The following is a 23,916-nucleotide window of genomic DNA, read 5'->3' on the forward strand; positions in this document are numbered from 1 at the left end:
GGGTTATGAATAGGGTATGTAGCTACATGTGTATAGCCTAACATGGTTACAGTCCTAAGAACAATATGAGCAACTAATATCATCTGAATAGAGGGCTTGGTGGCAGAGCCCACACTTTAGCTTGTTCTGGTCTAGTTTAACGGCTCACTAACTCAGTCACATTTGATAACACCTGGGGGAGGGCTGAGAGCCCTGTGCGCATGAGCTGAGAGAGAGAGAGAGAGAGAGAGAGAGGGAGAGGGGACAGGAGAAAAAGGAGAAACTTGGACCGAGAGGCGACACACCAGGAACACCAACATCATGATATTCCAACTCGCAGCCCTTTTGTGTAAGTTTATTCACTTTCCATTTAATGCATTAAAGACTTGTTTTACTTTCAGAGATTCTTCAGGAAGTTTTCGTACTATTAGTCACGTGAACACATGCACGCTTCCAGATGTTCGGCAGCTGGCTGTTGTTAATAGAACGAGTTTTTCTGTAGGCGAGTTTACACTCCGACTGAATCCTTTAACCATTTACAGGTCGGAAGGTTTGTCCTTATTGTCTCCTTAACCCATGCAAGCCTGTTTTCCCTCCAGCTCCTGTATTTCAGTACAGGAATTTTACTTCTCGGACCGTGTTGGCAGAAGTTGTATTTATTTTAATATTATTCAGGAAATGTTAGTGAAAATATCTTTTTTATTCTTGATACAGCTGTGTGGGGAAAATACAGTCAAAAGATGCATGGGTTATTTAATAAGCCCTTTTTTTCCTCCTGATGTTTATACTATACACTGTATATCATACACTGTATATCATACTTTAGTTTATTGTGGAAAAAGTAAAGGAAAGAATAAAAAAATTATTTTCTCCTCATAATTTGTTATGTTTGCAATGAGTCATGTATCCCACAACCAAGTATTTTATTTTATTTTTTTTGCAACTTTTGGTTATAGAATCATAATTGTAGATGAACACCATAAAGGTACAGAATTAAATTTTACAGACTACATTTGACGGTACATGTAATTGTTTGTACATAAATCTGTCTGTACAGTATTGTAAAAATTTTTTTTTTTGTTATAGTATATAGTACTATAGTATATATTTTTTTAATTTGATGCTAAAATTCTTATATGATTAAACATCTTATGCTTAAAAATGTTTTTGTTCATGTTTTCATTTTAAACAATGGAAAATAAAATAGAAAGATCATGAAAGATCATGAAAGATATCTTCACACAAATAACTTGAATGGATTTTCTTGACCCAGGTTTAGGGGCGCGGTCGTTGGCCGAGCTGCCTGAGCGTGGGGATGTGTGCACGGAGGGAAGCTGCTACCCTGCCACTGGAGACCTGCTTATTGGCAGAGCCCATCAGCTCTCAGCCACCTCCACCTGTGGCCTGGAGAAAGCCGAACCTTTCTGCATCGTCAGTCACCTTCAGGTAGATTGAGTGTTTGCCTTTATGAGTTTGTTTTACCCACTGGCCCTTCTGCATATAAAGAATTCTAGACCCACTAGCTATTTACTTCTGACTGCGGCTAAAAAAGTAACAGGAGAGAAAGGTCTGTAATATACAGGTCATTCCAGTAATACATTCAACTTTAAAAGTCAAGTAAGGGGGGGACTTTGGGACTTTCCCAGCATAATTTACTTATTAGGTAATGCTGTAACAACATAGGAAAACATTTAGCCTTGTTCATTGTTTCGTATCTCCTTAAATTTAATCTTGATCTACAGAGAGTTGTTCGGGACTTGAGACTATCAGAGACCTGATCTGATCAAAGAGAGTGCTTTACATACCCTTCTGGGCTTTAATCTTTCTTGTTCTTACTAGTCATTACTTCATGTGGTTGCTCTTGGGACATACTCTTCCTTGCATGAGAGTTGACATTTTATACAACTTGACTCCAGTTTAGATTTTGGTATGTCTAGACTCCATCCCCACAACCACAAACAAAATAAAGCAAATTACAACATTAAAACTCATCATAAAAGAGAGAGGAAAGAGTAAAACAGGAAAGCCCATAAGAAGCTTAATTCAGGCTGAAAATAACCAGCTATATTGTTGCTATTATCTTTGTAGATGTCTCAGTACTGTGGTATTTGGTTGTAGTCGGAGTAGCTGGGTGAGTAAGGTTCCAGTCACAGTTGTGTGTGCATGTCTTTGAACATCAGTTGAAAATCTAAGGCCGCTGTTATCTCCAGATCTGTGAGACTGGACATAAGCCATTCAATTTCAGACAGTGGAGTTTAGTTTAAGTGTAGACATTCCATGATAAAACAATGAATAGGGCCTTAGAGTTGTTTCTCTCATATGGTTTGCTAAATGTGGTATGTGCAAATGCCATTGACATTTTCAATCCTTTCCCCCTCACCAAATGTAGGAAGAGAAGAAATGCTTTGTGTGCGATTCTAGGGAGTCCTACAGTGACGCCGCACATACAACCAGCCACAGTATCGAAAATGTGGTGACCACATTTGCTCCTAACCGACTTAAGACTTGGTGGCAGTCAGAAAATGGTGAGTTTGTAAGAGCAGATATTGACCAAAAACTGCTTTTCTTCCTTCCATATTTGCCGTCTTTTGGAATAAATAGGAATATATTTTGCTTCTAGTAAACATTTCTCATTAAAAGGTTCATTAAAAGCAGGAAAGGCCTTTCGTTCTCATGGGAAAAAGGGACACTGCAAAAGAAGGCTTGTTAAAGGGAACACCTCTCAGGATAGCCCCCTGTAATCATACCATTGGTGGGAGTTACAACTTCAAAGCAGGCACCTAATAGCTGACTAGTTAAAATGATGGCCTCCATTTTAACTCTGGAATGACAACTTTTTTCCCATAGGAATTATCACCCTCAAGCCTTGGAAAGCAGTTGATTTTCATTGTCTATATTCAATAAGTTAAAAAAATATATACAATTAAATGAGCTATATATGAGGTTGCATTTCCTGTGTGCTTTCATACATTTTCCCAGGCGATATTTCATTGACAAAATGGTTACAGAGGGGGCATTGCCTGATTCATGGGAAAGACGGAATGTGAAATGAAGAGAAAAAGGAAGTAAGGGACATGACTGCAACAAGAGAGGCCTGTGAATATAAGGCTGAGTTGTTCCAAGAGAGGAGAGCTTAAGGTGGCGTAATGTAAGGGCGAGAGGAAACAGTTATACCCCACAGCTGGATACATGGGCCTGGGAATCAGAGAAAGACACAGAGCCATACAGCTTAATGATACATTCTTTATCCTTCCTAGATCCATGTGGCATATTTCCAATGAAAGCAGATGTTCACAGCTGTAACTGTAGAACTGCACCGTGACTGTACATGGACTTTTTCCATAATGTACAAGCTGCAGATGTTACCATGACATGTTTTTTATGGTTCTTTGCACTTCCATACTTAAGCCAAAGTTGTGCTTTTTAATGTAATATAAAAATAATTTTATATTATTTCCTCATGTTTATATTTTTTCCTTTGTGATTTGTCTTTTGTTTAGATTTAATGTGAAGCATTGCCAATTTTTAAACTGTTTATTTCTTATTTAATATGCTAATCTCTGTTCTCAGGCATGGAGAATGTGACCATCCAACTGAACCTGGAAGCAGAGTTCCACTTCACCCATCTCATCATGACCTTCAAGGTAATTGTGATTATAGGCTGAGGGACATGGTCTGGTGATGACAGGTGTGTGTGTGTGTGTGTGTGTGTGTGCATTGAGGATTCACATTATCATGGCTTGTGGGGGAGGTGATGGTGGATCCGTGTGAGAACAGTAGGAGGTCTGGAGAAGCTCCAGCTGTGCTTGTGACTGAGACGATTGGAATGTTGCTGATAAAGCTTCCTATTCGACAATTAAGCCTTTATGTATAAAGTGTATTAAACCATGTCCTTAGTCCAGCAAATTGCATTAAAACGAGATGAAATCTCTATGAGGTTAATGTGTGCAACTTTAGATTTAATTTTTGATGTATATCTGTTTTTGGTGAGCTATAGAGGAATCAAAGTGTTTTACACAAACTTCCTCCATTTCAAGGCCCATTGATATGGTTTTCAACAAAAGTTGCATTTTTATATTTTATTGACGTTTTTATCCAAGGCGACTTCCATTTGAGACAGGTGGACGGTTAACCTCTGAGGAACCAACATTTTCTTGAACTCCCCTGAACAAGAAGTTTCTTCATGAGTTCCTGGGTTGCATTTACAGGGCAGATGCCTTCACCATTGACAAAAGAACACAAAAGATGACAAGTAGCATGCCACTGGAAGTGTACAGCAATCTCAAATCTAAAGTTGCCTAGTCTGTAACAGGAACTAAAATTTTATGGTCCTCTGGTGGAAACACAAAAGTTTCCCAATGTTGCCTTAAATAAAGTTCTTGAAATTCATACAAAGATCCTTGTTTCTTAAAGAAGTTGCTGCAGCAAAAATGTACCTGTAGTTTCTCAAGTTTCTTTTCATCATATTGTTAGTTCATGCTCGAGAGGTACTAAAGGTCTAGATTCTCAAAGTGATTTTTATTCTTTCTGTCTGTTGCTGTTTTGCCTTAACATGAGAACCAAAAGAAATCCAAATCAATGATTTACAACATTGTTAAGAAGCAGGAATGCACTGCTGATCCTGGCAAAACTAAGCAAAGAACATTGCAGAAATTTATTACTTACACTGTATTAGGCGCATTGCTTCATATCTCATGATGAATTGTCATTACATACAGTATCTTATATTTTAGCTCCTGGTGGAGCATTGCAGGAATTATCTCCTTATTTACTAACAGAATACTCTCTTTAATCTTTTAAAAATGTTTTCTCTGGTAATATTTATCCAGACCTTCCGGCCAGCTGCCATGGTGATCGAGCGCTCAGCTGACTTTGGAAAGACATGGCAGGTGTACCGTTACTTTGCCTATGACTGCGAGTCCTCCTTTCCCTTGATCTCTCGGGGCCCCATGAAGAAGGTGGATGATGTCATTTGCGACTCTCGCTATTCTGATATTGAACCATCTACAGAGGGAGAGGTGAGCTTTACTGTTTCCTATAATTGAATTAAAATATACTGTAATGCTTGTACAGTATTTTGAATTATCATTAATTGTGTCTGGAATCCTGTATTCATCCAGGTCATCTTTCGAGTATTGGACCCAGCATTCAGGATTGATGATCCTTACAGCCCAAGGATCCAAAGTAAGAGCTTCATTTACAGCTTCTGCAGCAAGCCTAGCTTGTGAATGTATAATGATGGCAATATACAGAAATGTGTACTTCCTTTGCACATGTAGCATCTCTTCTCTGATTTTAGATATGCTGAAGATTACTAACCTGAGAGTGAAGTTTACTAAGCTGCACACACTGGGGGACAATCTGCTGGACTCACGTATTGAGATCAAGGAGAAGTACTACTATGCCATTTATGACATGGTGGTGAGGGGTAACTGCTTCTGCTATGGCCACGCTTCTGAATGTGCTCCCATCGATGGAGCTGGAGAGGTGGTGGATGGAATGGTAGGTTGCTATTGCACAAAAGGGATTTGAAGATGTAGTTGTCTTGTAACAGATATTGATGCATATTGTGATGCAAGTTGTGTTACCTAAAAAAAAAAAAAAAAAAAAAAAAAAAAGCCCTATCTCTTGAAGTCTTTCCTGTGCTGGAAAGAGCTCTGACTGTTACAAAGTGCTGAGACTGGAGTGTCCTTCCAAAAATTTAATCTCATCACAGTAAACAACAACTTCTGAGCAATCAGATTAGAGAAATCAACAGTGCTGTGGTATAGCAAGGCTTAATATTGCAGGTGTAGATTTGCTAAAGGTCAGTAGTGGAAAGTCCATTCTAGGAGGAATTTTGTGCTGGAGGGCTTTTAGTCAGCAGGCACTGATTATTTTGTCTAGCATTTTCTCAACTGAAAGCTGAGTAAAATGCCTTCATGTCAGTTTTTCATTGAAGAGAACCGCATTAACAAGTTTGCAGACAAATCTATTAACGAGTTTAGAATGTGCTGCTTATAAGAATCAAAATTTGCAATGTGAATGAATTTAATGGGGATTTTTTTTTTCATTGTGGAAAGTCACACTCGATTAAACACATGCTTTACTTTTTGCTCTTTTCTGTGCATAGACATTGGGTCTGAGTGATGTGTATGTGTGTGTGTGTGTGTGTGTGTGTGTGTGTGTGTGTGTGTGTGAAAGGAGCATCCTGTTTAGTCTCGATTCCGCACTGTTTACTTTCTGTCTGACAGAAATTTCATCATTGTAAGCTTTAACAGCCCCTTAAAAGAAACTCATCCTGATCATATCATGACTGGATCTTATTGATCTCACTCCCACTGTAGCATTGCCTAATCTGTTCTAGAAATGATACAGTACAGTGAGAGCTTGCATAAGCTGTGTGTTTGTGTGTGTGTGTGTGTGTGAGACTGCTGCCAGAGCTGGCATTTGATAATGGATTCCAGATGCATCAAGTATAAACATTTTCTGCTGCCATCTGAATGGGGGGATTTTACAGCTTATTCTGAGTAGCTGCATCTTTGCCATAGCTCCATTTGTTTGTTTGTTTTTTTCCTGTGATGTTAAAATGGTAATTAATCAGGGCAATGGTGAAGAATCTGGTGCTTGTTGTTATTCAGTTAGCATACTAGGATAACTTTTTATAAGAACCAAATGTGCTGAGTTCAGCCTGAACACTTTTTTTTTCATTTATTTTAACCCACTTGCAGTTAAAATTTTTGTTATCCACATTTTTAGAGTTAGTCCTTATCATTATCAGTTATGATTACTTTTTAAGATTTCTTATGGTTGCTTTTCCTGTAGGTCCATGGCCACTGTATGTGTAACCACAACACCATGGGGCTGAACTGTGAGCTCTGTCAGGACTTCTACCATGACCTGCCCTGGAGGCCTGCAGAGGGGCGTAACACCAATGCCTGCAAAAGTAAGACACTTACAGGAAATATTACACAAGTGTAATGCAGTGGGTCAGTATGGTTATCTCAGCTCAAAACTGTTTTTATGTACACTGATAATATCAGTAATTCTTTAACATTATAACAGGTCCAACTTTTCTTATAGTCACAAATAGATGATTAGATGTTAATATTATTTTACCAATTATATTATTTTCACCTATTTATAAGGTGAAAAAAAAAATTCCACTGTGAGAATATAAAAAGGTTATAAATAAGTTCCATCGTCACCCAGAGACGAGCTAAATTTACCATTTTCTCTACAGAGTGCAACTGCAATCACCACAGTACCTCGTGCCACTTTGACATGGCTGTGTACCAGGCCTCAGGTAATGTTAGTGGAGGAGTGTGTGATGACTGCCAGCACAACACTATGGGCCACCATTGCGAGCAGTGCAAGCCCTTCTTCTACCAGCATCCTGAGAGGGACATTCGTGACCCCAACATCTGCGAGGGTGCGTTATTCTTCCTGTTATCACATTTACTCATCCTTTATTTTGTCTCTTCTTCTCTGCTTTCATCTGTTTCTCTATGTTTTTGTCTGGGCTAGTTCATTTTTGAAAGGAACGTCTGGCTAGATCTTTGAACGACTCTGTTTCCCTTTGTGGTTGGGATGATGGAGGGACAGCATGGGGTGGGAAACACCTGGTCTTTGAAGTGGTGCTAGTCAACACAGAGCTAAATACTAAGCTGAAGTTTCACACTTCATTTTATGTGATCTCTGAGGCTTATGCTAATCTCTCGGACCACACACATGGCCAAATTATTCTAAAAACATGATTGATTTCTTATATTTTTTTAAAAAATATATAATTAAATATAATATTATTAAACCTTTTTCTTTTTTACTGTATGTTATTAAACAACACCTCAGGCTTCTTGTTGTTTGGATTGATAATTGATTGTTAATTGATTTTGCCCTATAATATTAATGTTTTGACTGTTGATATTTGTCCCTCTGTAGCCTGTGACTGTGATCCCATTGGTTCTCTGAATGGAGGCATCTGTGATGGGCTGACAGATGTCTCTCTCGGACTGATCGCGGGACAGTGTCGTTGTAAGCCTAACGTGGAGGGGGAGCGTTGTGACCAGTGCAAACAAGGCCATTATGGCCTTAGTGACGATCCTCTGGGATGTAAAGGTACATATGTAGACATTTCAGTTTATTGCTTCACAGGCAAGGGGATATTTTGCATTTGAATAATACTCATTGAGAAAGCATTTCCATGATTCCTGTTGTCTGTTTTGCTTTTTCTAGCTTGCACCTGTAATCCTGTGGGGACAATCCCAGGTGGAAGCCCTTGTGACACAAGTTCAGGGAACTGCTACTGTAAGCGCTTAGTTACGGGGAGAGACTGTGACCAGTGCTTGGTAGGTTGACTTTCGTTTTAATCATGCATTTCCTGGACATTATTCTATTTGGTTGATTTAGACAGGGACCTGGTACGATGCTTTAAATTAAATAATATTAGCGTAGTTTTATGTCTGAATTTCAGCGAACATTTGTTTCCAAATAATCTCTAGACAGCCTTTCATTTTAACTGTTTATGTATCTAGCTAGCAGATTCAAAGGCAAACACAGGCCACCCCACAGTGAAATGCTTAGCTTCTCATCTTGGGAGGTCTGTCATAAACAGCTTGTAGTTCAAAGCGTGTTTTAACTAGCTTTTCCCTTCACAGCCTCAGCACTGGGGGCTCAGCAACGACATGGACGGCTGCAGGCCATGCGACTGTGATGCTGGAGGTGCTCTCAATAACGAGTGAGTATGACATGCAACTCAGTACAACTTCTAGCTGATTGGATAGGAAGATTAAACTTCAAGATCTATTTTGGATCACGTGCTGAACTCACACTCATTGTGCTTTTGATCCAAAACACGTCATTACAGGATGTATGTTAAGTTGTAGATCTCATGTGCTCAAACTAAACTAAATATTTAAAGGCATTCAAAGCATGCACACATAGTACATATAAAACATAGCATGCCATAAAAATGAAATTTTGTACATCCACCTTTATTTCCCTGGCTCTTTCATATTCAGCACTAATTTCAAAGAAATATAATATAATTCTCACTTATTTTTCCAAATGGAAATGTTTATCCCCTTTAGCACTAAGAAGTTACAGGGTTTTTTGATTTACCTCTGAATTATGTCATCATATATGTAAACATGCCTTCATTGCTGCAGCAGATTCCAGATTTTTAAGACTGATGAGGATCATGTTGATGTTTGTGTGTTCCTCAGTTGTTCTCCAGAGACAGGGTTTTGCCAGTGTCGGGAGCACATGTCAGGCAGACGCTGTGACCAAGTGGAGTCCGGTTTTTACTTCATTGCTCTGGACCATTACGTTTATGAGGCAGAAGATGCCAAGTTTGGACCTGTAAGTCACCTGTCTTATATCTATTTAAGGTGGTTTATAAATCTGAATTGGGCCATGTACTAGAAATCTCTCTTTCTCCAGGGTGTCACAGTTGTGCAGAGACCATATCCTCAGGACCGCAATCCAACCTGGACTGGTATTGGCTTTGTGAATGTTCCAGAAGGAGCTTATCTGGAGTTCAGCATTGACAACATCCCGTTTTCCATGGAATATGACATCCTTATTCGCTATGAACCCCAGGTTAGTTCCATCACACATCTGCACCAATTTATAGTATGAAGTATTTTTACAGTGTTTTTCACTATATGTCTAGCACATAGACAATGTGGCAGTGTGTTATTCTTAGCACAGCATGACGCCTATATCCGTGTTACGTCATATTGTATGAGTTTCCGTTCTTCCTATCATTGTGTATTTGTCTATGTAGCTTCCAGAGCAGTGGGAGGAAGTACTGATGACTGTCATCAGGCCTCATGGCATCACTGCTGACAGCCGCTGTGCCAACACTATGCCAGATGATGACAACCAAATGGTGTCTCTACACCCTGGCTCCAGGTGTGTGTATTTGTGTGTGTAAAACAGATTGTGCAAGTATGACTCTCATGTTCAGGCCATTTGTAATTTTTTTTACCTGTTCTTCAGTGCCTCGTTTCTATTAAAAGAGATGAAGGAACTTTTTGTTCTGATAATTGAATTCATTCAGTGAAATTTTTGTATAATTTTTAAATTTAGTCTAATTTGTATAAACACATGGTGTCTTTTCAGATATGTGGTGTTACCCAGGCCAGTGTGTTTTGAGGAGGGGTTGAACTACACAGTGCGTCTGAGTCTTCCTCGCTACTCTACCAGCAGTGACGTCCAGTCCCCATACACACTCATTGACTCAGTATGTTCTCTCTTGAAATATCTAAGCTGATTGTAAAATGATTCTTGAAAGAAAATGCACATTCTTTATATATATATGTATATATGTATGTATAAGAATGTGCATTTTCTTTCAAGAATCATTTTACAACATATGAAATGGAAAGCTGACCCTAAATCAATAGACTTTTTTGATTGCCTGTAACATTAATTACAGCAAGCCTGTTCATAGTTTTGCTCTGTGTTTTTTTCCAGCTTGTGTTGATGCCACACTGTAAGAATCTGGATATCTTCTCTGGTTCCGGATCAGAGGGAGGTGACTTGGAGACCAACAGTGCGTGGGACACCTTCCAGCGCTACCGCTGCTTAGAGAACAGCCAGTCTGTGGTGAAGACCCCTATGCCTGACATCTGCAAGAACTACATCTTCAGTGTGTCTGCTCTACTGCATCAGGGAGCTAAAGGTACTGACAGGCACATACATATGCTCGCATCCCTTTCCTGACAGTCTTCTCAGTGCCTAAGGTCTTTTTTTATGGGGCATGTCAGTCATACGTCTTCATTCGTTCTCCTTGTTCACTCATCCCTGGTCCCTGCTGCTGTCTTTGCATGTTATAGCTTGTGCCTTACACCTGATTATAGGGCTTCACTTGCTTCCTGAGCCAGCTTTCTCAGCAGTGTACATCTTATTTGCTGTCAAATAAAGTGACAGACAAGTCTTCTAGACAGGAAACAGCATTCATTACTGTTATTACAGGTTTGGTAGAATTTACCTTGAAGCTATCTACTCCCAAAAGTTGTAATAATCACAGAGATGCTGGGGAGAGGAAATAAAACCGGAAAAAGCATGTTTTTAATATATTACATATTGTTTGGCAAGGGCATAGGTCTGATTATTTAAGTTCAGTGATAGTTCAATGAATAATTAGTCTATATTTATGCACTGCAGTAAAATTACATCACCAAGTTCTCTGTCTTTACTAAACATTTGGATGTAGATGTACAGTAGGGATGTAAAAAGGTTGCTGAAATCCACAGCTTCAGCTATGTGCTGTGTGCACTCATTTTACAATGGGTTGTCTGACATTTTTGTAGGCTTGTGTGGTTGAGTGTGTGTGCTTTATTAATTACACCTAGATGTCAAATGGGCCTGGGCTGCACTTCTAAATCACTCCGACATGCTCCAACATGCAATGCAGAAAACAGAATGGACACTATAGATCTTTCATCTCAAATGCCCTATCCTGAGGAATGCACCAAGTGCTATTAAGTCTTCCTCATTGTGATATGGCCTTTGTTCTCCTGTCAACATGACAAATTGGCCAGGAGGTTTGTGGTATGCATAACATGTCAGGTAAAAAGCACCTTTTCATCAAGTTAGAAAGAAAAGGCTCTCTCAAGTGGAACCACAGTTTTAGTATTTCAGATTTAGTATTTGATATAGTGTGGTACAGCAGTCGTCTGTTTTGGTCTTGATATCACAAGCATAATTTCTGAAAACTTTGCAAAAATCATATGAACTTCTATGTGATTACTGTACTGTATAGCATCCATTTGCTAATTATACACATATAAATGGAATGCTGAAAAACTGTATTGAATTTAACAGAAAATCTTATATATCACTTTAAATTGCCTCTAGGTTTAAATGAGTGTGTTCATGTCCCATCCAGGGTGATTTCTCACACCTTGTGCCCAGGGATTGGCTTTGGCCTCACTGCAACCTTGACCAGGATAAAGCAGTTCCTGAAGATGAATGAATGGAATAATAAATCTTTTTCTTTCTCACACCCACAGCTTGTGCATGTGACCCTCAGGGGTCTCTTAGTACGGTGTGTGACCCAAATGGTGGCCAGTGCCAATGCCGGCCCAACGTGGTGGGCCGAAACTGTGACAGGTGTGCCCCTTCTACTTTCCTCTTTGGACCTCAGGGCTGCAGACGTGAGTTTCAATTTGATTTGCGTACAGAATTCATACTACTTCATACTTGTAAAGGAGAATTTTAAGCTCTTCTTTAATAATACACAGAGCTAACGGGTATACTAGGTTAATGCATGCTATTTCTTTTCTCCAGCATGTGAGTGCAATCCACAGGGCTCAGTGCATGCATTCTGTCATGAGGCCACTGGTCAGTGTGAATGTATTCCCGGAGCGTATGGACGTCAGTGTGATCGCTGTCTCCCTGGACACTGGGGCTTCCCAACCTGCCGGCCATGTACTTGTAATGGCCATGCGGAGCAGTGTGACCCCCAAACGGGGCAGTGCTTAGACTGTAGGGACCACACCACTGGACACAGCTGTGAGAGGTTAGTGACACATTTTGCAGGGATTCTGTGCAATCTGTACGTAATTGAGCAATTTTATACATCCATCATATGCACCTTGCCATATCATTAGCCTTTTTGTTAGACCTTGGCAGCTCACCAGGACACAACCAAATGTCCAATTACTTTTGCTATAAATTCTACATGGTTGATTCAGTGTACATGCAGTATAAATATTATACTCAATGCAAAATCCATCTGATCTTGTAATATAAACTTGCTGATAAATCTTGCCTGTTTATACAGATGTTTGCACGGTTATTACGGTGACCCTGTCCTGGGATCTGGAGACCACTGCCGCCCCTGCATGTGTCCAGATGGCCCTGGCAGCAGCCGACAGTTTGCTGGGGCATGTTATAAGAGCCATGACTCCAACCAGGTGTATTGTTTATGCAACCAGGGCTATAAAGGTAATCAACATTAAATAAATGAAAAAATGTCTTATAGCACACCTTGGTGCTTGTGTCAATCCAGTGCTTTATGTTTGGGTACAGAATGTTGATTTTTAAGTGATTCTGTGAGTGTTACTGTACAGTCTATCATTTACTTTGCTTCGTGTAGGTGCAAGGTGTGATGAGTGTGCCCCAGGCTACTATGGAAACCCTCATGAGGCTGGTGGAGAGTGTCGTCCTTGCCAGTGCAGTAACAACATTGACATGATGGACCCAGGATCATGTGATGTGCACACAGGCGTCTGCCTCAAATGTTTGTACCACACAGAGGGTGAGACCTGCAGCCACTGCAAGCTGGGTTACTATGGTGATGCCCTTACACAGAACTGCAGACGTAAGCACCAGGATATTTTTGCATTTATCTAATTTAGGCAAATTTATCATAGGCAAGTTGTTTCAATTTCATCTCGTCAGTGAGTTATTGTTTGCTGCTCCTCAGGGTGTGTGTGTAACCATATGGGCACTAGGCAGGACACCTGTCCCTCTGCTGGCGAATGCCATTGTGACCAGAACAACGGGCAGTGCCAGTGCCTACCCAACGTAGTTGGACAGAACTGTGATTTTTGTGCCCCAGACACTTGGAACATGGCCAGTGGTCAGGGCTGCGAGGCCTGTGACTGCGACCCCAATCACTCATCCAGCTCTGCCTGCAATGAGGTGATGTCCCTTTCATATTATATCTAACCCCTAGGCTTGAGTGGATGCTATGATATGTGCTGTTGCCTATCAGAGGTCGTATTTATGTAGTGCATGATTTCAGCATAAATTTTTATGTCCTCATGGTTTGCCAGTGTGTTGTACAGTTTGTAAAGTAGTATGTTTATTTAACGCCATTCCAGATAAGTGGCCAGTGTATGTGTAAGCCTGGATTTGGAGGAAGAACATGCAGGGAGTGCAGAGAGCTGTTTTGGGGTAACCCTGAAGTCAAATGCCATGGTAAGCTGAGAACCATCATTTTAATTTGTCTGGTGGAATTGATTCTTAACACTTTACTAGGGCTGGGCAAAATGAAAATGTCTTATTAATACCGTGATAAATTATCACACAGTCTGTCCTTCTAAGAATATTGCAGCTATCCTCCATGCTTTTATAGCACTGCCCCAGTTACTGTTACAATAACAAGTAGCTAACTGATTACATTTTGCAAAGAAATGACTTTTGCTGTAACTTTGTTAACAAACCTAAATATGACGATACCTATATAGTGTATCATGAAAGTGTCTTCAAGTATTGTGATATAATGTGATATTTTGGGAATATCACAGATTCTTACACCTAGAGTTAAACTGTACTGATATACACTAAGTACAACGCTGGTGATTTCTCTGCTCAGCTGATCTGCTCCAAACAAAGCTAAGGCTATAAAGGTAACCAAAAACACTAATAGTAGTGTATAAAAGGTTTCCTTGCAATACTGGGTTAGCTTCAAATGTGCTTTGCCATGATGAGCACAGGGCCTCCTAATATCCTCTCCTCCACTACAACAAAGTAGCTTTGTTCCAGTAGGCTTTCCCTTCAGGGGCCATGGGTTGGTGACATAGTGCAGAAATCAGCTTTTGTCCCAGAAAGCTGTGGAGTGGAATAGACTAGACTAGATTGTTACCTTTTTTTTTTTCTCCTAATATTCAACCCATTGAGGAACAGATGGAGAATAGTGAATGAAGAAGTGCTTGGTGGATAAGTCTATGGACCAAGCATTAATATTCCTTTTATATAGCATTATAATATCTGCAAGCTAACTTTATATTTAAAGTACATTTATCTTCAAAGATTGTAGAAAGCAAGCCAAATGGTTTTCTGAAGTTTCTGGAACACCTTACTACGCAACTGCCTCTAGTGTTCATAAACATTCATAAACATTTCAGCCATATCTACACAGTATGAGCTCCTGCCTCTGTCCTTGGTTTACATTCTTTTTCTCAGGCCAAGAATGAGTGGCTCATCACAGGAAGCAGGGCTCTAGCAGGGTTTGTGTTTTCTCCCAGTTTGCTCAGAGAACTGCTCCCCCCTCCACCCCGCCCCAACTCCGGTTGTTTGGTGAGCCCAGCATAGCAGGAAGCCCCCTCCTACCCTATGTTTCTCTAAGATCTAGTTACCTCCTGAGTGTCTCTGTGTGTTGACTTAACCTCAATATGCCTCAATCCATAGGTAGAGGAATGAGGACTTTCCCTGATTGGATTATAGTGTGTGCCTTTTGTGTGACTGTGGTAATGATAATTTTTAGATGCTCCGAGTTCTAGCACGTACAATAACATTTTAACCTGTTTGGGGTTGTAATATGAAACGTAATATAAATTCGTTTTCTACTGATTCATCTATGTACTGTAGCTGAGATTTTTACTCCTTAGGCATCGCTGTCTTATCCTTAGGACCATGGTGCTGTGTGCATTCTGTCTTTAATAGTGTATACATGAAAGACCTTAAATTCACCTTACAGTGGTTTTAGGAACCACAGCAGAAACTCAGAGTCTCTGTGAGTGGAATGTTAGCCATATGTGTTTGTTTTATTGCGATCCAAAAGTCTTGCTCCACCATTCTGTTGCTGTAAATGTATCATGAAAATGGAAAACATATGTTTGGGAAGGAGGATTTTTTCTGTTGCATCTACTCAGAAACTTCTACTGAACAGAAAATTAGTTTCACAATGATTTTACATCCTGGATATAAAACATAGGAATATCCGATAGTTATGACCTTGTGAAGGCATTCGGCTGGTGTGTGTGTGTGTGTGTATGTATGTTAAAAAAGGGTTTTCCCTCATTTAAATATGCATACTTTGATATTTGTTTTTAACCTCAGAACAATTTTAATGCCATAGATGTCACACAAATATTCTGTTTGTCCTGTTTCACTTTCCCAAAAGTGTATGAGCTGGGGTTTGTGTATACATATTAGCATGTAGATCACCATCACTCCCACATATACAAAAAAAGTCACAGACAGTTTTCATCTCCAGGGGTCACATTCACTGCATATTTCAGCACGTTGTGCCTCTCAGCATTGCCAGAGGCCTCTTCTACAATAGTAGGATTAACCTCTGAGCTAAGCCCCCACTTCCACACAGTCTTTTGTTCAAATTAGGGCCCTGAGGTGATGAAGTCCTTTCTTGGAGAATGCATGTATGTGTGTGAAGCACTTCAGGTTGGAATGCAATTCAAGAAGATTAAGACCAGTGGATTGAAGCTGTGTGGGGGGATGTGAATAGAAACACCTTTCTGTTCGAAGGATTCTGTCTTTGTGTGCACTGGGGGTTGAGGGGTTGTGCAAATGACGCCAGTTTAAAGTAATCCTAGTGGTGTGTTTGCTTAGTGTCTAGCATCTTTTTGTGTGGTAGTTAGGCTCTTTTGTCTTTCAACACTCTGTGGCCACTTTACATATGTGTTACAATGCACAGTCTTTCACACAAATATTTACCTTATCCATGTCCTTCCCACAACACTTCCTCTCTCATTCTTTCAGCCTCTTTACAAGTGACCTTTAGTGTAGACACAGTCTAATGCAACTCCTCAGGTATGATGAACTATGTCTTTGAACCCAGAGGCTCAAAATGAATCTTACTAATTTTACAAAATCTGAAGCTAAGCTATTTGTACCTATAAAAAAAATTAAAGGAGAGCTTAAGATCACTATACAGCATTACAGATGAAATGTATATATATAAACACAATTTAATTAAGGGCCAGAGAAAATATACTGTACATAACTGTCACTATGGAACTGCCATAGGTATTCATCAAAATCTTATAACCTGAAATATGACATTCACTTTAATTAAGACCCTGATGTACATTCATAACTAGCTGTCACATCATAACCAGACACACACTGAGCTACAAGTAAGTATGTGTCACTTTACTCTGATAATCTGTTATCTTGACATCAAAATCTACAAAGCAGTCTTTATGAAAGATGATGTATGTTGGAATAAACCTTTATAAATGTTTGTCAGTTCATGTTTTTGTCGTGAAGTGATTATGTAGGTTTACACCTTAAATAAGTGTAACAAAATGGTATTGAACTCATGTGATGGTTATTGGTGTCTTGTTATGTCTAAGTATTTGTGTGTGCTTTCAGCATGTGACTGTGACCCCAGAGGAATTGCTGAGCAGCAGTGTAACAAAGCCTCGGGACATTGTGTGTGTGTGGAGGGTGTGTCGGGCCCCCGCTGTGACACTTGTGCTCGGGGTTACTTTGGTGAATTCCCACACTGTGAACGCTGCCACCAGTGCTTCGCTGAATGGGATGTGATCATAGGAGACCTCACTAACCAAACGCACAGACTGGTGCAGAAAGTTAACGCCATTAAATCCAATGGCATCTCGGGGCCCTACCAGGACACCATCAACAACGTGGAGAAGAGTGCCAATTCCATCCGTGAGCTTCTGGCCCAGAACCCCGCCACTCAGCCGCTCACTGAGATCCAGAGCCTGGTGGAGCAAGCTACGTATGTTACAACCCAAATGTGTCAAAGCACACTGAGTACAGATTGAGTTTTATTTAAACAACTGAAAGTGGTGTCAGATATCTGAAGCCATACAGTTCATTTATTGCCTCTATTAGTTCTTGGATAATGGCTTCCAGTTCACTACATAGGGCATAATGTATTGATGTTGTAGAGCATATATAGTGGGTTATACACCCATTAGAACATATTTGAGATACAGCCATAGAAAATGAGCAACTAGTTTGTGATTTGACATACTGTCTGAAAACGTTTGCACTTAGCCCTATATATTTTCACTATTTTTCCATGATTTTACATTGTTTGCATAAGTCATTTCCATTTTGACAAAATCCCTTTGTCTTGTGTTCAGTAGTCTAGTAGTTCAGCTGTGAGGTTGATATGCACAATTAGACATGTGCCACATAAAAAAAGCTAAATTGTATTTTCGTACCAAATACATTGAATTTAATTATGATAGTACTTTATGCATTGGGAAACAGATAGAGAGTATGGATGGATTCAGATTACTCACATTTCCATACTGCACTGCCCACTGACACATAATCATTGAAATGAAAATAGCAGTCATTTGCACAGGGTCATGGTCCAAAGATGATACTGTAATGTAATTTACAATTTTGACACTTTTTTAAATCTAGATCCATGATGGCTGAAATGAATGAGAAGCTGAATCAGACAGAGGAGCTCTTGTCTCAGATCTCTGACAACAGCACTGACTCAAAGCTGGAAACACTCAGTGAAGAAGCTCAGAAACTGCAGCGCACTGTAAAAGACCTGCAAGACCAAGTTGAGTTTATCAAGAATTCAGATGTGCGAGGTGAGCAGCACTGCATCAGTCAAAGACTTTGATTATTATTGATACTGCTTAACATGTTTAATAATGTATATTTAATATGCTTTTGTATGGACTGGCCAACCTTTTAGGAGCATTAGACAGTATGAGGAAATACATGCAGGAGTCTGAAGCAGCAGAGGCTCGCGTGAATGCCTCCATTAGTGATCCCGAGAGCCTGGTGGAGCAGTCAGCCTCACTGCGCAATTACACAGAGTCCATGATGAATGAGACTAAAGAGGAGTTTCAGAAGAAGCAAGATGAGCATACCAAGGCACTGGACAATCTGGCTGGCCAGCTTGAGACCCTGGACCTGTCTGAACTCAGTGAGAAGGTGACCATATCATTCTGTATTATGTGAGACTGTTTAACAAGTCTATGTATTATGCATGATTGAATATGTAAAGAATAGCACACAACGGGCCATATTGTACGTGTCATGCCATTACCCCCCAAAGTGGATTATTTTCCAGTAACAGCACATCCAGAAGTTCATTACTCCTCTTAAACTACAGAAACTTGACAATGATTCAATTATTTATTTATTAATGAATAACACATTGCACCTTTCAGCCATTTATAGTTACATTTAATGTTATGGAATATCCGTGAGACAAGCTAGTTCCTGTTATCACTTAGATTATAGCAGCAATAAAACAGTCTTTCCCTCACCAGCCCCTCTTCTTTCCTTCTCTGTCTTGAAGCTACAAGACAAAGACAAAAAAAAAATGCACACTGTCATGTTACAGAGAAACCTGTCCTGAAGACTTTCCCTTGTCAGAAAATCTACTGACCATTACAAAGTGCTGATAATCGAGACTCTATAATCGAGACTCCTTCTATAAAATAAATTTCTCCTAACAGAAAGCTTCACCTTGTCAATAAATATATGTTGTCTTTGTTAAATAACAGCATGCTTTTTTAATTCGTTTATTATTAGGCTCAGATTATGTGGATTGCCATACAAGTCCCTGTGAATGAACTGCTACTATCGAAACAATAACACATTTGGATGAGCACATTAATATAAACCTATAATTTGAATTACAGCCAGCACTACTCTCAGAGCACCATATCATAATATATACATATATAATAAAGGATGATATAATTAAGGATGTCTAATCCATAAGCATGTTTAGTTTGATCAGTGTAAACAATTATAGATATCTTATAAATTATCCTTATTAATTATAAGCAAATGGCCTTTATCACATTCATTATTAATTAATGTAACAAGATAACACAGCATTACTGCTAATATATGAGGCCTGTATGGTGATTAACATTATTCTGATTTGGTCCCAGACTTGTGGCAGCCGTGCTGGCTCTGAGGCCTGTGCTGACTCTCCGTGTGGAGGTCTGGGCTGTGTGGATGCTGAAGGAAACAGGAAGTGTGGGGGAGAGGGATGTAATGGTCTCACCACATTGGCCCATAATGCCTGGCAGAAAGCCAAGAACTTTGACCAGGATATTGTCAGTGCCATGGAGGAGGTGGACAAACTTTCCAAGATGGTGAGTAAACCACTGAACATTTCTAATAGCAATCACATGACTTACTACTAAGCAGTTTATATTGACATTATTGTTGCTGTGAATTCAGGTGTCAGAAGCAAAAGTAAAAGCAGATGAGGCCAAGCTGAATGCTCAAGAAGTGCTGCAGAAGACCAATAGGACCAAGCAGCGTGTGGATGACAGCAACGAGGAGCTGCGCAGGCTCATCAGACAGATCCGAGACTTCCTCACCCGTACGCTCACGACTTCTAAAATATTTCAGATGAAAATATGATAAATAACATCTTCGCCATGAGGATAGTTCATTTTCTTTGTGTGGTTGTATAAATATATCATAAAGACTCAGTGGTATTCTTCTGAGTCTTATATTTCAGACAGATAACTTTTTCCAGATCCACTCTACAAAAAGTTTAAATCATTGTCCCTAATCTTTGCTCTACTCATCCCTGCTGTTTTTGATTATGTCTTCAGAAGAAGGAGCAGATCTGGAGAGCATTGAGGCTGTGGCTAACGAGGTGCTGCAGATGCAGATGCCCACCACGCCGGATCAGCTGCAGAATCTGACAGCAGATATTCGGGAACGTGTGGCCAGCCTGTCTGACGTGGCAGATATCCTTAACGAGAGCACTGCTGATATTGAGAGAGCTGAGGCCCTGCTGGAGCAGGCCCGCAAAGCCAGGTCAGAACTTTGACTCTCGCATAGAATGTCATCCTGTTTCTGTTGCAGATCAGGTCTGTCTGGATTGTTTGTGGTCTTTCAAAAGATTCATGTTGATCAGGTAGCATGAATGCAGTGTGCAATATTCTATCACCATCTAGTGGTTTGTTAGTATATTGCGTACTGCAACATAAAAGAGACACACATACTGTACATTTTGCCTACATATAATATGTTAAAATTTTGTAACCTGTTAGTAAATACAAAGCCTCTGTCTGTAACAGGAAAGAGGCATCTGATGTGAAGAGCACAGCTGAGCTGGTACAGGAAGCTCTGGACCAGGCAGAAAAAGCTCAGACAGCTGTGACTGAGGCCTTGAAGCAGGCCACTAGTGACATCAAGGGAACACAGGATCTGCTTGTATCTGTAAGTTTAATCCTAGGTAAACACTCATGAAGAAAATATGGTTTGAGATTAAAATAAAGTTTAGATCATGTTAATAAGAAGCCAAATAAGAAGACAGTTATGGCAGTTGCTTCCTAAGAGCCTTTTTAAAATGGAAGATCTAACAACAAATCTACCAAGTGACAATTATCACACACAAACATCCTACAAGGAAATACAGTGAGGACAATAAAGTTAAAATCTCACATCAAGCTTTGTACAGATTTTGTACAGATGCTTGGAAGTGATTTTCAAAGTTTGAGTAGAGAAATAAAAGAATGTGATAGGGGACAGATGGAAGAGGAAATAGATGAGATTTCACATGCAATTGAAACCTGTGTTTTAAGTATTTAATAAAGATGTGTTATTTGGTTGTTCATGAGAAAGATGAACATATTGCATGTCAAAGCAATCTTACACATGAATGCATTTTTGGAATCCACCTACAGTCAAATATAAGTGTTTACTGTGAGACATGAGCTCATAAATCTTTGCATGTACAAAAGGTTTGATTTTTTCCCCCTGTGATTTACAGGTGGAGTCAGAGACGGCAGATTCAGAGTTCAAGCTGAGTAATGCTACTCAGAGGCTACTTCAGCTGGAAAAGGATGTAGCTCTTTTGAAAGAAAAAGCACTCAACACTTCTACCAGTGCTGAAATGACAGAGAGAGACACAGACAGTGTCAGTGAGCTGGCAGAACAGATCAAAAAGGTGTCTGTATTCTCCATCAAGGATGTAATAAATTGATGTGTAATAATATGAAAACCAACATGTGGGAATTAAGAATTTACATACATTACAGGGAAATCATTGGTAGTGTTCTTGCAGCAATAGCAATTCAATGGTTTCCTCTTTGTGTGTGTGTGTGTGTGTGTGTGTGTGTGTAGGATCTGGACACAGAGCTGAAGGATAAATATGGTACTGTGGAGGAGCTCATCACTCAAAAGGCTCAGGGTGTAGCAGATGCTAAGAAAAGAGCTGAGATGCTTCAACAGGAAGCCAAAGAGCTGCTGCTGCAAGCTAGTGACAAACTACAACTTCTCAAAGGTACTGATATAAGCTCTGTGCAAACATGGGAGAAGCAATTGTTTGAGATTTGTCAGTAAATAGTTTCTTGACTTTAAATTTATACAAAATTAATACATTTGTGTCTGTTGCCAGTCATTTAAAAAAATTCATTAAAAAGGTAAATAATAAATTAGAAAATATAAACAGGAATAGATATAAGTAAATTATAGTTATTATAATATTATTATATAATTATAATATTAGCGCAGTGGATATAACCATTCAGATACAGGTCAAGAGGTTCAGTTAATGCTCACATGTCAGAATTGGGAAGAAAAATGTGATTGGCACCAACAACCATGCCACGATCAAAAGTCACTGAGATCACATTTTTACCCTTTTTCATTTTGCTGTGAATATTATCTGAAGCTCTTGATCTGTATCTGCATCATTTTATGCATTGCACTGCTGCCACATGATTGCCTGGTAATTGCATGAATGAGCAGGGGTACAGGTGTTCCTATTAAAGTTGCTGGTGAGTGTAGGTCAAACAACTGGTTTAAATGGTTCACCCTTCAAGTGTACCTGCCTCTAAAACTCATTTAAATAATAAAAAAAAGGTTTAGGTCTTTAACACTTTGACTGAAGCTATAATAGTGATTAAGTGGGAATAAAGAAATTCAAGATCACCTTTTGGATGTAAATGTATACGCAAACATTTTATTGCTTTTGTTATTTTGTTCCACACTGCTGAAATATTAACAAAATCATTTGCCAACAGATTTGGAAAAATCCTACGATGAAAACCAGAAGACGCTGGAAGATAAAGCCAACCAGCTGATGGATCTAGAAAAGGCTGTGAAAGAGTTACTTCAAGAAATTAGCCAGAAAGCCACCTTATACAGCACCTGTCTGTTTTAACAACAAAGCCATTAGGAGTAAGACACTGACAATCATTGATAAATCAAAGAAAGGTATACCAAGGTCTTGGTTAAGGAAAGTGGAATGTACTGTGGAATTTAAAATGACTATATACTAAAAAGTAAATGAATGAATGTGAAGTTTGACCTGTTTGGCCATGTGACTGCAAAGGTCTCTGCCAATAAACAATGATTTTTAAACAACAGAATAGATTCAACTTTTTTTTTTTATTTTTTTTTTTATAGATTTTTGTACCAAATTGTGAATGAACATAAACCAAATAAACCTCTCATGCAAGCAATATACAAGTCTGAACTGGCTTATTACTGCTAAAAACATCTTTGATTTTGCTTTGAGTGCTTCAACATGTTTTACAACTCAGTTCTGCAACTCTTCAGTCATATTTCAGTCAGCAATGTCCTTACTATTACTTTTTTCTCCTTACTTATGTCACTGAGAATACTTTAGGGACACTGCTCAAAGAGAAAATGTATCAGTGCTTTGCAAAGGATGTGTTCCTTCATGCCTTATACAGTCCCTTATATACGTATGTACATACACACAGATCAGCCATAACAATAAAAACACTGACAGGTGACGTGAATAACACTGATTACAATGTTGATTACATTGATTAACGTTACAACGTCACCTGTCAAGGGGTGGGATATATTAGGCAGGAAGTGAACAGTCAGTTCTCAAAGCTGATGTGTTGGAAGCAGGAAAAATGGGCAAGTGTAAGGATCTGAGTGACTCTGACAAGGGCCAAATTGTGATGGCTAGATGACTAGGTTAGAGCATCTCCAAAATGGCAGGTCTTGTGGGGTGTTCCCTGTATGCAGTGGGTGGTACATACCAGAAGTGGTCCAAGGAAATACAACCGGTGATCCGGTGACAGGGTCATGGGCGCCCAAGGCTCATCAATGCACGTGGGGAGCAAAAGCTAGCCAGACTGATCCGATCCCACAGAAGAGCTACTGTAGGACAAACTGCTGAAAAAGTTAATGCTGGCTATGATAGAAAGATGTCAGAACACACAGTGCAGTGCAGCTTACTGTGTATGGGGCTGCGCAGACCGGTCAGAGTGTCCATGCTGAGCCCTGTTCACCGCCAAA

At 39.6% G+C, this 23,916-nt stretch overlaps 1 protein-coding gene across 1 annotated transcript; it reads left to right on the plus strand.

Annotated features, from left to right (window-relative positions):
* The first annotated feature begins 172 nt into the window (after positions 1 to 172).
* Positions 173 to 23,109, plus strand: lamb1a (laminin, beta 1a). Its single transcript, XM_026919247.3, has 33 exons — positions 173 to 328; positions 1,253 to 1,425; positions 2,369 to 2,504; positions 3,550 to 3,623; positions 4,809 to 4,997; positions 5,100 to 5,163; positions 5,279 to 5,481; positions 6,784 to 6,904; positions 7,202 to 7,390; positions 7,900 to 8,076; positions 8,194 to 8,306; positions 8,616 to 8,695; positions 9,183 to 9,318; positions 9,400 to 9,558; positions 9,746 to 9,873; positions 10,084 to 10,204; positions 10,438 to 10,645; positions 11,979 to 12,122; positions 12,256 to 12,487; positions 12,752 to 12,915; positions 13,067 to 13,291; positions 13,397 to 13,614; positions 13,797 to 13,893; positions 17,032 to 17,401; positions 18,061 to 18,239; positions 18,347 to 18,588; positions 19,563 to 19,769; positions 19,858 to 20,002; positions 20,241 to 20,448; positions 20,712 to 20,853; positions 21,407 to 21,583; positions 21,760 to 21,919; positions 22,662 to 23,109. The coding sequence occupies exons 1-33, from the start codon at positions 301 to 303 to the stop codon at positions 22,799 to 22,801; spliced, it is 5,349 nt and encodes a 1,782-aa protein (XP_026775048.3). The 5' UTR covers positions 173 to 300; the 3' UTR covers positions 22,802 to 23,109.
* The last annotated feature ends 807 nt before the right edge of the window (positions 23,110 to 23,916 follow it).

The sequence above is a fragment of the Pangasianodon hypophthalmus genome, chromosome 9 (genome assembly GCF_027358585.1).
Source record: "Pangasianodon hypophthalmus isolate fPanHyp1 chromosome 9, fPanHyp1.pri, whole genome shotgun sequence".
NCBI lineage: Eukaryota > Metazoa > Chordata > Actinopteri > Siluriformes > Pangasiidae > Pangasianodon > Pangasianodon hypophthalmus.